This window comes from Phalacrocorax carbo, chromosome 9, assembly GCF_963921805.1.
Source record: "Phalacrocorax carbo chromosome 9, bPhaCar2.1, whole genome shotgun sequence".
NCBI lineage: Eukaryota > Metazoa > Chordata > Aves > Suliformes > Phalacrocoracidae > Phalacrocorax > Phalacrocorax carbo.
The window spans coordinates 8,701,353-8,714,061 of record NC_087521.1 but is presented as its reverse complement, the minus strand read 5'-3'; the positions used below and the strand labels follow the sequence as shown (position 1 = coordinate 8,714,061).

Here is a 12,709-nt window from a genome sequence, read left to right as displayed (position 1 = left end):
ACGGACTGACTTCCAAACGATTCCAGCAGGATGCACGTCTTCATACATTACGTCCACATCTTCTCTGAATGAGCTGGGCATTTACTTCACGGTGTCACTATCAGGCTACAAGCACACACCTCTGACAGACAATAGTTCAGCCCCCTCATTTTTCTTAGAAACTACCTTTTTTGAAAAGAAGAAAGAAAACAACATACTTGATAGCACCATGTACAAGCCCAAGGAGAACAGAGCTTGACTTCTACTTCCTCAGAAGCATCTGAGGTCAGAAAAGGTTCGTATCCTGGTAAATAAATCTGGCCAGCTATGAGGAGATGGAAAGATGGCTCAGAACCACAGATCGTGGCGGTAATACCACCGAAAACTATTTTATAATTAAAAAAACCAACAAAAGACTCTCAGAGCGCATGCTTCTGGAACAGGGATGCCGAGGAACAATTTGAGGGCGGTACGTATGTCCCCACTGTTTAGCTGTACCAGCTTTGGTTGAGGGCCACAGGCTAATCCATGACCCTCCTTCTGTGGGGCCAGAACTCCACATCAGACATAGAGGACTTGGTGCCCCAAACTCCGCAAGAGCACCACTGGCCCTTGAGGTTAGAGAGAAGGGTACAGGGAAGAGCTTTCCCATCTCCCCCAGCCCTCACACTATCAGTGGAAGGCTTGAAAGCTCCTACACACAAACCTCTAGCAAAGAAATGAAGCCCAGCTGAGGCGCGCCTCTTCATCTCACTTGACACACTGAGAACTTGCAATATTTATCCTTCATCGTTTTTAAATGGTCTCCTAGCCGCTCTTTCCTGCACTCTTTCATTAAAAGCAGGTTAGAATATGGAAAAGAACCACCCCAATAACTACCTCCTAGCGATCAGAATCTCCAGACACGGAGAAGTTCCCCAGGTCCTGCGTATCCAAAAGAGCAAATGAGTGCACACAGACAAGTGCAGACAGAAGGGGACAAGAGAGTATTGACAGGCTTTTATAAACTTTCCATGGGACCCAGTATGTTTTACAGGAGACAAGTATTATGATCATGTTATAAATTGTAAGCTTTGACTTTAAGAGTAAGTCAGTCATAAAGAAATACTAAGAGAAGAAAGAATAAAGCAAGTAGTCATCTGTGAAGAGATAAAGAAACTTTTCAACTCTTGTACAGTTAAATAGAGGACATAAAATCAGGCTTATTTGTGTGGCCATATAGGGCAGGAAAATTAAACCAACATTAGAGCTAAACAACCGACAGATAGGTTATCAAAATTAGATACATCTGTTTGCATTCAGTTTTCAAAACATAACATCTGATTTGTAAGCAATATTTATCAGTAGCAGGCTGGCCACCTGTTGCTATGTTAGACCCACTATATCACCATCTACATCTTTCCTAAGTTAAAAAAAAGGATACATGTATATACATACATATTTCAGTAATGAACCACAAACATTTTATTCTGGTTTTTTTTTTTTTTTCTACATTCTATGTTTAATAATTTCATCTGCTTAAGAGGCAGCTGTTCAAAGTACATGATTTTTCTGAGGCAGGTTTTGCGATCTCTTCTTCATTCCCAATGTGCAGGGGGTCAGTACGACCAAGGAAGGGCAGCCGCTGCAGAAACTCGGTCGCGCTGCCGGGTATGGAGGGTGGAACCTCCAAGGGGAGACCCCACCGCCTCCAATTCAGCAGCACAACTTGGCTTTCTTTTTCCAGACGCTTCACCAGTCCATCACACTCAGTGTCAGTTAACCAAATAACTTCCACTCGTATCTTACCACTCTGTACATTTACTACTTTTAATTCAGTAAAACCCTGTGAGAGCAGTTTAGGAGCCCCTGACAATTCTCACCGGTGGCAAAGCTGAGAGAACTGCAGGAAGAGAGGAGAACAGCTGCTTTGCCTTCCCTTCACTTCTCCAGTTGTGAAGCAGAAAAATCTGTAAGGACAGAGATTGTGATACCGTAGTTCTGGGGAAAATCCACGCTACTGCGACCCTACATAAATCAGTCACATAAGCGGCCAGAGGTACTCTTCAAGTCAGCGTACCTGCCCCTGAAGCACTGACATGCAGTCACAGCTAGAAGTACCGCCATGAGACTCCCTTCCCCTCTCTTCTTAACTCAAACAGCTCAGAAGTAGCAGCAACAGCCTTTCATTATTATCACCCTCTAAGACTGAAAAACCAGTTACTACAGTGTAGGCGTTCAGTGAAATTATTTAATTCTCTGTATTTTCTAAATCACACCAAATAAAAAACAGTAACCGACAAATTATTATTAATGTAATCAGGTATATTAAGCCCTATTCTGTAACATAAAAGCACCAGATTGTTGGCTAGGCATCAACGACACTCAATCCAGCAACAAGAATACCAGGTCTAAACACACGTGCATTGTATTTTGTAAGGAAGATGCGAAACACATGGGCAACAGCCGTAACGTGCACCATCTACACATTTGGGAAAGAAATTGTCAGTAAGAGAAGGAAGTGTTTGCTTTCACCAGCTATGATGACAGATTAAATTAATCCCTCCCGCTTCCATGGAAACTATGAATTAGTTGAAGGATCGAATCTGACACGAGTGAACACTGAAGTTACACTTTGGCTCCCTAGGACAGCGCTCGCCGGACACCGGCGGCCTGCTGCAGAGCCTGGGCGCGGCGCTCTGCTTCGGATTCCGCAGAGGCGAGGTTTGATACAGCAACCTAAAAAACTGAGATTTGCACACTGGGTAAATTAGAGGTAAGACACATCCTGTTTGAGATTAAAACGCTCGTGTCTGAAAGTGTTAAGGTACAAAATAAAACCTGGACAGTGTCCAGATTTGAAGGCTGTCAGGAAGTTTCTGCAGTTATTTCTGCATCGGCCATGCCTCAAGATGCTCTGAAGAAACAAGCTAAGTATAGATGGTGCACGCACAAGGACTAAAAGCAGTATTATTATCAAAGTTGGATTTATCCCCTATAGTTAGCAGAATTATCACCAATAATGCACAACTCTGAAAATGCAAAGCTGACCTCAAAACCCATGGCTTTAATTGCACAGGAAAAATAATTTTCAGAGACCCGTTCCTTTAGCGTGGTAGGAATCTGATTCCCATAACCACAGCCTTTCTTGCTGAGCAGCTCAATCAGGCGAAATACGAGGTCACACGAGCCACAGAACTTCCCACGCGCCGCACAGTTAAACAGAACATCTCACACTCCGTCCCTGTCAGGGTCTGCTCCCGAGGGCATGCAGGTACCCCTCCTGGGGGGCTGCGTTACCTGCAGAAGACTCTTCACCGCTTCCAAAATTCAGCAGCTTAAAGGACATATCAAAAGCAAGAGAGACACCCTCCCCCCCCAGGAACACCTTAAACACTCGGTGCACTCAGTTTAGCAAGATTTACTGCTAAATTTCACCTCCGTGTATGTGAAAGATAAGGTGCTTTTGCCTCTAAAAATTTAGTAGGCAACTAAACTGAACATTATACACAGTAAGCATCTTAGTATTTTATTTGTTGCATCTTTTATACAGAATAAGCTTCACTGATACTTAATTCACTGCAGTATTCTGCTGATGTAGCAACAAAAGATTACATTATAAACAAAGAACAAAATTTTGACTTGAAAATTTTTTTTAAATGTGTAATTTTTTCAGTTGACAAACAGCATCACAATTACTGAAAAGACCTGAAATAAGCACGTAAACTAAGGCCAATTTTTTAAATCTCCAGATAGTTTTTCTATATTTAATCATAAATATCAGAAGCTAAACTCCAGCAACTAAAAATAAACATATCTATAATTTCCTAGCAACCAGGATTCAAATAATGGAGAGAACATACAACAACAAAAAGGTTTCTTTTCACTGAAGTTGACATCTGCGATCTATTTACACCATGTATGTTAAAACTCCGCAAGATCACGGAGGGTAAGGAATTTGGAAATAACCTGTTAAGCATTACTTAAAATGGCACTTTTGTAACTCAGGTCCAGGAATTTAAAAATCGCTAAAACATTGAAAGACAATACACTGCAGTATGTCTGTACCAATATTACATAAAAAAGACAAGCTACTCCATAAAGTGTCACTGAGATGCTCAACCAAAAATAATATACATTTGTATCTTTACCAAGATAGATATTACTGTAAAAATGCTCACATTAAAAAATATAGTTATTATTGTTTGGATTTTCATTAAAACTAGAAGGGACTACATGAGGCAAAGTATGAGGAATTCGTATATAATGACATGCTTCCTCATTTTATAGCACTAATAAAAATAATAGAGAAAGCTCTATTATAAATCTTTAATAACGATGGTACAATTTCCTAGTATCTTTTGAAAACTTTACGACGTGGGCGTATGTGCGTGCAAGTCTGGGCACACGTGCTCGTGTGCACAAACACACAGACCACACCAAGGCGTATGTATTACACACCCGCACATACCCACGTTCCTGCACGTAGCGCTTCTGTAACGCAACCAGAATGCAGGGACTCTTCCACGTGACAACCAAGCGCCACATGCCACGCTTTCTACTCATTTCTCTTTTTATGCTTTATCTAGTAAATGTAATAACACTTCCATATTTGGCCAAACGTAAGCGTTACGATTTTTAAAAGTCGTGAGATGATTTGGACACCACATCATACACAAGAAATAAATGCTACTGCAAATACTTCTGATCACAAGTTCAACGTGAAAGTTCGTCACGAAATGGAATGTGAGTCATTCTAAAAATTAGTATTCAAAGATTAGTTAAACATTATGGCGAACAACCTGGGATTTGTAGAAAGTTTAAAATGTAATTCACATTACAAAGACTGGAGATACTTTATAGGTAGAACTTTTAAATATGGATATGACTGGCATTTATTTTTAAGCTTACTTCTATTAGAAATAGACTTGTTTCCTGTACAGGTGATGCTTTGCCTATACCATATACAGTAGAAAAATAAATTCTTTAGCAACCTAGAAATAGTTTATAAAACTCTTGAAGTTTCATTTTCTTTGCTAAACATGCCAAGATTAGACTGACAACTATAAATAAAAGCTATATAGACAACAGGTAAAGTAGAACAAGTTAAGAATACTACAATTTACAGGACAGACTTTATTGTACTATTAATTCCTGTGTGCTTTGCAATAGGAATAGGCTTGACTTCTCTTTTTTGTTTATGTTTTCTTAGAAAAGATAATTACTTGCAAGAATATAACACAATATCAAGATAATTTATAATATACATGTACTTCAAACAGCAGCCGGGTTTATGGTATCATAGTAATCCAGAATGATAATCCAAGTCATAATTAGAAGTACAATACCTAGGACATAAGTGGGAAAGGCAATTTTTATTTTGGGAAAATGGAGCAAATCAAACTCTTAAAAGCCTTAATTCTCAAAATCATCTATTTACTATAATACATACAAGACGATCTTAAATCTTGTTATAAGTGAAGATTACAACAGTGACCATCATAAAGCTTTTTTTTTTTCTTAAACTACACAAAACATTCTAGCAGCTGAATGAGCCAAAACGGTTTTCTTCTTTGCAGGCCTAAAAAGGTTTATTTTGAGCATGAAAGGAAAAAAAGCTGCTATGAAATGTCGCACAGGTAGTGTTTATCTGTGGTCTCCCCTCTGCTACAATTTGTAACCTTCTAAATCTTTTACCACTAACAAAATATTTAACCAAAAGATTTGTTTAAATTAAGCAGCATTCTTTTACAGCAAAACTGGTACCAATGTAAAAGGAAAATAAATGGGGGGGGGGAAAAAAAAAGATATAATTTAAAAATATGGTGCAAAAAAAAAAAAGAAAAACCTCAGTCATTTGACTTTTTAGTACAACATACCACAGGAAAAAAATATGAATACAAGCTTATGTGATTTTATATATACACACTCCAAAGAGGTTAATTGTCAGTACCCAAAGTATTTATTGCTATGTATTAGCAATGCATTTTTGTATATCTTTAAAGGGTCACATAAAAATAGATTTAAAGAATAGATTAATTGAAGTCCTAGATTAAAACGTTGTTTGGTTTAGAGAATTTTACTACAACAAAATTCATGTTTATGTATGAAAAGTTATACAACCTTATATGAAAAGTGTCATGAACTATTTTCTAAACACTACATGTATTCCCAAGTGGGAAAAATTAAAATATCTAAAATATATTAGATTAAGTTTACAAGACCATCAATGATCTTTTAAACATGCAGCTGTTTACAGAATTAACAGTTTTACAAAATGTTTAGTTCAGTAATGGAACATAAAGAAATAAGTAGGCGACATCAAAATATTTGTACAATATTTGAAACTCACTTTTACAACAAGCATGTCCTTGGTATTGTGCTGTAAGAAATAATAAGCAAGTTCACCCACCCTTAACAAACTGTCCACAGGTTTACTTACAAGTAAAGATGGATGGTGAGGGATTGTAAAATTCTCAACAGTGCATTTTGCATTCTTCCATAAACCATCCTAAGCATACCGTCACATAAGTAGCCAGGAGATTACAAAATAAACTATAGCTGGGCTTTAGTTGTTTACACAGAATGCCTTAATGTGAATAAAATTGCCAAAAATAGCATGTTAAATAACAAAAACAGCCATAAAGCAGGCTGTAAGCATTGAATGTTTCATAAATGTATTTTTTTTAAATCATTAAATTTCTATAGAAAAATTTTATTCACAATATAGTGTGACAAACCGTCACAGGAATGATATAGTGATTGCAATAAGGTATCATGCAGCAGCAGCTTTGTACTTTATAGCTATTTTTGCTTTTAAAAATTAAACCTCTCCAGTCATGCTTATCACATAGGTTTTTTATCTGCAGTGTGTACAAATGAGGAACACAGTACGGGATATAACAAAAAGATGTCCAGTCAGCTGGATGGGAATTATTTTTCATAAATATGAAGTACATTACTGTATCCTGAAACATGCATGTCTATAGCTTGACGTTACTGTCCAGTGCCAGGCTGCCTGCAATCATCATCTATTCATATAATACCAAGAGGGTCTGCTGGTAGTTGTGACTGTATCAGCTGAGGCTGCAGTGGTGGCGGTAACTGAAGAGGTACCATGGGTTCCACCATCTGCACTGCGTTGGAAGGCGGCGGCTGACAGGCCACTGGGTTGGGCGCTTCTACGATCTCTCCGTTGTAAAAGAAAAATTGACACTGTTGAATGAAGGTCTCTATAACCGACTGGTGGATTTTGGTGGTAGAAAGAAACTCTCTGTTTTCAAAATCAGGTCTCATCAAAGTAGGCCAGAAACAAATCGATAAGTTATCTGCAGTCATAAAGTTGGTTTTATTTTGCTGACTAACCCTGAAATGAGAACGACATGCACAGAATGAATCAAAACTGGTATGCAATCAACTGAAAATATTTTCATAACTCACTGTAACCATTATTACTAAACAATCACAAGATTTCTGTTACTTTCCTCCATTCAAACAATCATTCTTGTTTTCCTTAAGCATTATGCAGAAGAAAGTTCAGAAACCAAGACTTCTCCAGATTTGGATAGCTAACAAATATAAATCTGATTAAGCTTTTAGCAGAGAAAGAAATTCAACATTCCACCAACATTTTCAAGTGACAACAATAAACAAACTTTTAATTTCTCAACCAGCTACAGGATTTTTCAAAATTAAAATTTCTTCCATTAAAATGTATAGAAAAATGACAGAAAGGGCTTCGTAATGCAGGGCAGTCAGATATTAACTAACATCTAGGGTACTCAAAGAAAAAGGCATCTCGTTATATCACATATTAAAAACACACACAAAAAAACCCCAAACACAAAACAAAACAAAAAAATAAAGTGTTGATTAAAAAGCACATCTCTGCAGGTTTTTTCATACTGGCCAGCAACAGAATTTGGCCAGGTTGTAAAGAACATCATCAGTGGAAATGCCACCAATATCAACACATTAATTTTATTTTCCAATATATAATGCAAAGGTTTCCAACTGGGTTTCTCCTCCTAAAAGTTTCCTGCTTTTAAGCAGAGGCTGAAACAGGTTCTTCACTTATGATCCAAATTCCTTATTAAAATACTATTCCAAGAAAAAACAACACACATAAAACCCAACAATTTATCATCTACAATTAAATGTCTCCTCAGAAAAAACCACATTGCTTTTCAGAGTAATAGGCTAAAAAGAGCCAGGATATTTTGTTTTCAAATAAATACATTCTGAAGTCACATCACAATTTTATCTAGAAGTAATAAGTGAGAGATACACGAAAAATTGTGTGTTAATAAATCTGACAAACACCTATGATATTCAGCTGGGAACATGCAATTCCTATGTTCCACTAGACAGCACAAAGATCACTGAGCTACAGTTGCCCTGCAGAAGTATATGGAAAATATAACTTCAGCAACTTGTCAGTTACAGTTTTCATGATTAACAAGAGCAGACTGCAAGAATTTCTGACAGCTGGCTGCAGTCCATAGATTCAAAAGCTGTGAAAACCATAGTAAACAGTAGAATTAATGCTATAAGAAAATATTTTCACTCATTTACAATACACGTATAGTTGGTAACTATAAAGGGTAGACTTCCATTTTAGCATGCACATTACTTATTTCAAATAGCGTGTGGGCACACAAATACTGCCTCTCAATCTGTTTTGAATAACTTTGGTCCAAAGGATATTTGGACACTATTTCTGAGTGACAGTAATATTCATGCTCTCTTTCCTAAAAGCATTACATTTTAACTTTATTTAAGGATTTAAAAAGCCTATGAAAATATAAACGCAAGCTTACATTTTGCTTAGCATTTAATTAGTTTTCTTCCTATACCAAATTCTTTTGTGTACAAATTCCTCCTAAACTATATTCTAGAGAACAGTGAATGAGGCTGTCACAAAGAATTAAATAAAATTTAAGTGTAGGACATTGTGATGGGACAATGAATCTGTCAGAGTTTTGAATCAGAACTGCCTGTACCTTCTCCCTCAAATGAATACAGTGAAAAACACCAAAAGAGATTTCAAACTCTATAATGGTGTTTCATTAGAGAACAAACTACAACAAGGTAAGTTATAAAACTGGGGAAGACAATAGCACCTGCTATGTAATAAAACTGAAATAAAAGCCAGATCATCTCTTTCGCAGACTGCTTTTTTTCCTGTCATTCTTCCTCTGATTTTACCATCTTTCAAGGGGCTTCTTCAGTTGCACAGGATAAAACACAGACCCTCCAACATCCTTAAGCAAACCTAAATTTGATTATGTGTTTGGTCTTCTCATGCACCCTTTTCCCCCCTGCCTTGTCATGAGTTCACTGCTTGCTGTCTCATATTGTTTCTTAAAACTAATCTGATCCAGTTATAGACTGCTGCTGCTGTGGACAACAGGTGAAATTTGATTCTTCCCCTCTTCTCCCTCTCCACCAGCTTTCTGGCATCAGACCACAGGGTGGCTGCAGGGTCTCTGAGATCAGCTAGTGTATTCTGTGAAAATTATATTTCTCCCATTTCTGTTTTCCTTCAGAACATGCTGCAGCTGAGTAATCATTAGATCCAACAAAGGAAGCAGTGGGAACCTATGGCTAGGAGGGAGAGAAAAGGGGAAGAGCATTGTACCTCTTTCCCAATTGCAGCTCACAACAAGATTAAACATAACGAGCAATCAACTTCATTCTTTCCTGTGTTTGAGCTTTACCTCTGTCCTTTCTAAAGGTAAATAAAAACCTACCAACCTGTATGTCATCTCCTACCAAACCTTTTTAATACGGTCCTCCACAGTCTCGTCCTGGAGAAATTAATGGGTTATGGCCTAGACAAGTGGTCTGTGCAGTGGGTGGGGAACTGGCTGACAGGCCGCACCCGAAGGGTGGTGGTAAATAGCTCTGTCTCAAACTGGCAACCTGTCACTAGTGGAGTCCCCCAGGGATCGATATTGGGCCCAATGTTATTCAACATCTTTATAAGCCAACAAGAACCTCATGAAGTTCAACAATGACAGGTGTAAGATCATGCACCTGGGAAAACATAATCCGGGAGTGCAGCCCAGACTGGGACCCACCTGGCTGGAGAGCAGCTCTGTGGAAAGGGACCTGGGGGTCCTGGTGGGCAGGAAGCTCAACATGAGCAAACAGTGTGCTGCAGCGGCCAAGAAGGCCAACAGGATGCTGGGTCGCATCAAAAAGGGCATCGCCAGCAGAGATAAAGAAGTCATTATCCCTCTCTACTCAGCACTTGCCAGGCACACCTGGAGTACTGTGTACAGTTCTGGTCCCCTCTATACAAAAAGGACGTGGACAGGCTGGAAGGGGCCCAGAGAAGGACCACCAAGATGATCGAAGACTGGGAAGCTGCCATATGAGGCTAGGCTGGGAGAGCTGGGTTTGTTCAGCCTTGAGAAAAGGAGGCTCAGAGGGGATCTTCTCATCACCATGTACCAGTACTTAAGGGGTAGCTACAAAGAAGACGGAGACTCCCTTCTTACAAGGAGTCCCATGGAGAGGACAAGGGGGAATGGACACAAGTTGCTCTTGGGGAGATTCCGATTGTTCATGAGAGGAAAATTTTTCGCAGTCAGGACAGTCACCATTGGAATAATCTCCCCAGGGAAGGGGTTGACTCGGCCACATTGGACACCTTGAAAGAGTCGTCTGGACAGGGTGCTGGGCCATCTTGTCTAGACTGTGCTCTTCCTAGAAAGGTTGGACTAGATGATCCCTGAGGTCCCTTCCAACTTGTGATTCTGTGATTCCCAAACTACTTCAGAAACTTCTTGTAAGTGCTTAGCAAATGTCTATTCACCTTCTTTTAAGTTCATTCAAAATGAAAAATGAAGAGTCTTTTTCTTGGTCCTGCCACACTCTTCCACTGCAAACTCTTCAGGAACTTCAGGCTATAAACCTGCTCCATGATTAGACTTTAAAAGCTGTACACCTATGTTCTCCCCTGACTTCAGAAGTATATTACGCCCTACTAGCCCTTATGTGTAAAGGGAGTCATTAGGAAGACCAAACATAAAACACAACCAGTATCAAAAAAGCCAATGTCAATCCAACACTGTCCTGTTTAAACTCCACCTTTAAAACTCACTTCTGCTTACAGTTAATCAACCACAATTAGATAGCTAGTATGCTCTGAAAGGTGCCTATCACACCAAAGAAAAATTCACCTCACTTGACATCCATTATATTCTCATTGTTATTGGTGTCTCATATTTAAATAGCAAACTCATCTGGGTAATACTTGTATTTTTTGTTTCAATAACCAAGTCCTATGCTTGTGGACCCACCAAAATAATACCAATCACCAACCACTATTAACAATACAATACCACAGTTCTTACTCTAATGACATATGATGTACAAACTAAGCATTTAAAGCATCAGTTTGTGATGAGGAGAGAACTCTTCCACCATGTAGAAGAGCGTTTTACCTCATTTAACAAAAATTCATTTGATGAACATTTCCATTTTAATTATATACTAGCAGTAATTTAACACATATTAATCTCAAAAATAAATATAGACTGTAAAGAATTTAGTTACAAGGTCATTTTAAGATCCTGTATCCACCTCTGTATGTATCTTCAATTGCTTACACTCAAGCACTTTTCTTGTTGAATGGAACACAACTACCTGACACTGCAGATGAGACAAAAAGTGACAGCCTTTTTTTTTCTTACTTAAGAAAAGTTTATTCTGTTACTAGCAACCCGCACTGTAAATCAGTCATCATTAAAAGAAAGAGTGGGCTGGGGAGCAAAGGCCAGTGTAAATCATTTACATTCCCCAGTAAGTTCCGTAATTAATATATTTAATTTGTAGATATGCATGCATTAAAACCTATTCAGCAATCTTGAAAACTATATTTAGCTCTTTTACTTGCAGCAGTGCAGGTACTTGACACTGTGCGTTCAGCTGTGTTATGCAAATAGGCGACCAGCTGAAGACTTCTGACAATCCAGAGATTGCTACTCTTCCACTAAATTCAAGTGACATGAAAATTTCTACCAGGTCCATTAAGAACTACTGAAACATTTCAGGTAACTAACAACTGTGTCAAGTTTGAGATGTTTTGTTTTACTTCTGATACATGCAAGCACATCTTGCAATCTATAATATGTAAATGCTTAGAATTATATCGACTGATATGATTTTTAACTATTTAAGGGATGAATTTGTATTTGGCAAGCCTGAAATGGAAAAAATGATCCATTTCCCTGCAAAGGAAAATGGATAACTTTATAAAGCTTTAGCAAGTCGTTTTTGTGATGAAGTGTCAAAGCAGATGCCTTAATTCTGAAGTTTCTCATACATTCAGTGAAAAGAGAAGACTCCTTCCAAACTGCAAGAGAGCACCTACATTCTCTCTGTTGACTAAATAGGGAAGTTAAAAGGTCTCATTTCTGCTCCCATATTACTCGCCCACTTAGATCGTTACAAACACCTGCAAAAAACACACACTAATCTGGAAATATTTAACAACTTAAATGTCATGAAAAGATTATTGGTTTATGTATATAAAATTGTCTGATGGAAAGCACCATTGTAGAGAAGGACCTGAAAGTCCTGGTGGACAAGAAATTGAACACAAGCCAGCAACATGCCCCTGTGCCAAAGGCAGCCAACAGCATCTTAGGTTGCATTGGGAGTGCTGTCAGCAGGTCTAGGGAGGTGATCTTTCCCCTCTACTCAGCACTGCAGAGGCACATCTGGAGTACAGGGTCCACAT

The 12,709-nt window shown here is 38.4% G+C and overlaps 1 protein-coding gene across 2 annotated transcripts in view; it reads right to left on the bottom strand.

Annotated features, from left to right (window-relative positions):
- Positions 1-5,314: 5,314 nt before the first annotated feature.
- ARHGAP5 (Rho GTPase activating protein 5) overlaps positions 5,315-12,709 on the bottom strand; it is a 51,455-nt gene continuing 44,060 nt past the window's right edge. For both annotated transcript variants that reach the window (XM_064460233.1, XM_064460234.1), the window contains one exon: positions 5,315-7,324. In XM_064460233.1, coding sequence (XP_064316303.1) covers positions 6,994-7,324 — 331 coding nt within the window. In that variant the 3' untranslated portion in view covers positions 5,315-6,993. The remainder of the gene's footprint in view (positions 7,325-12,709) is intronic.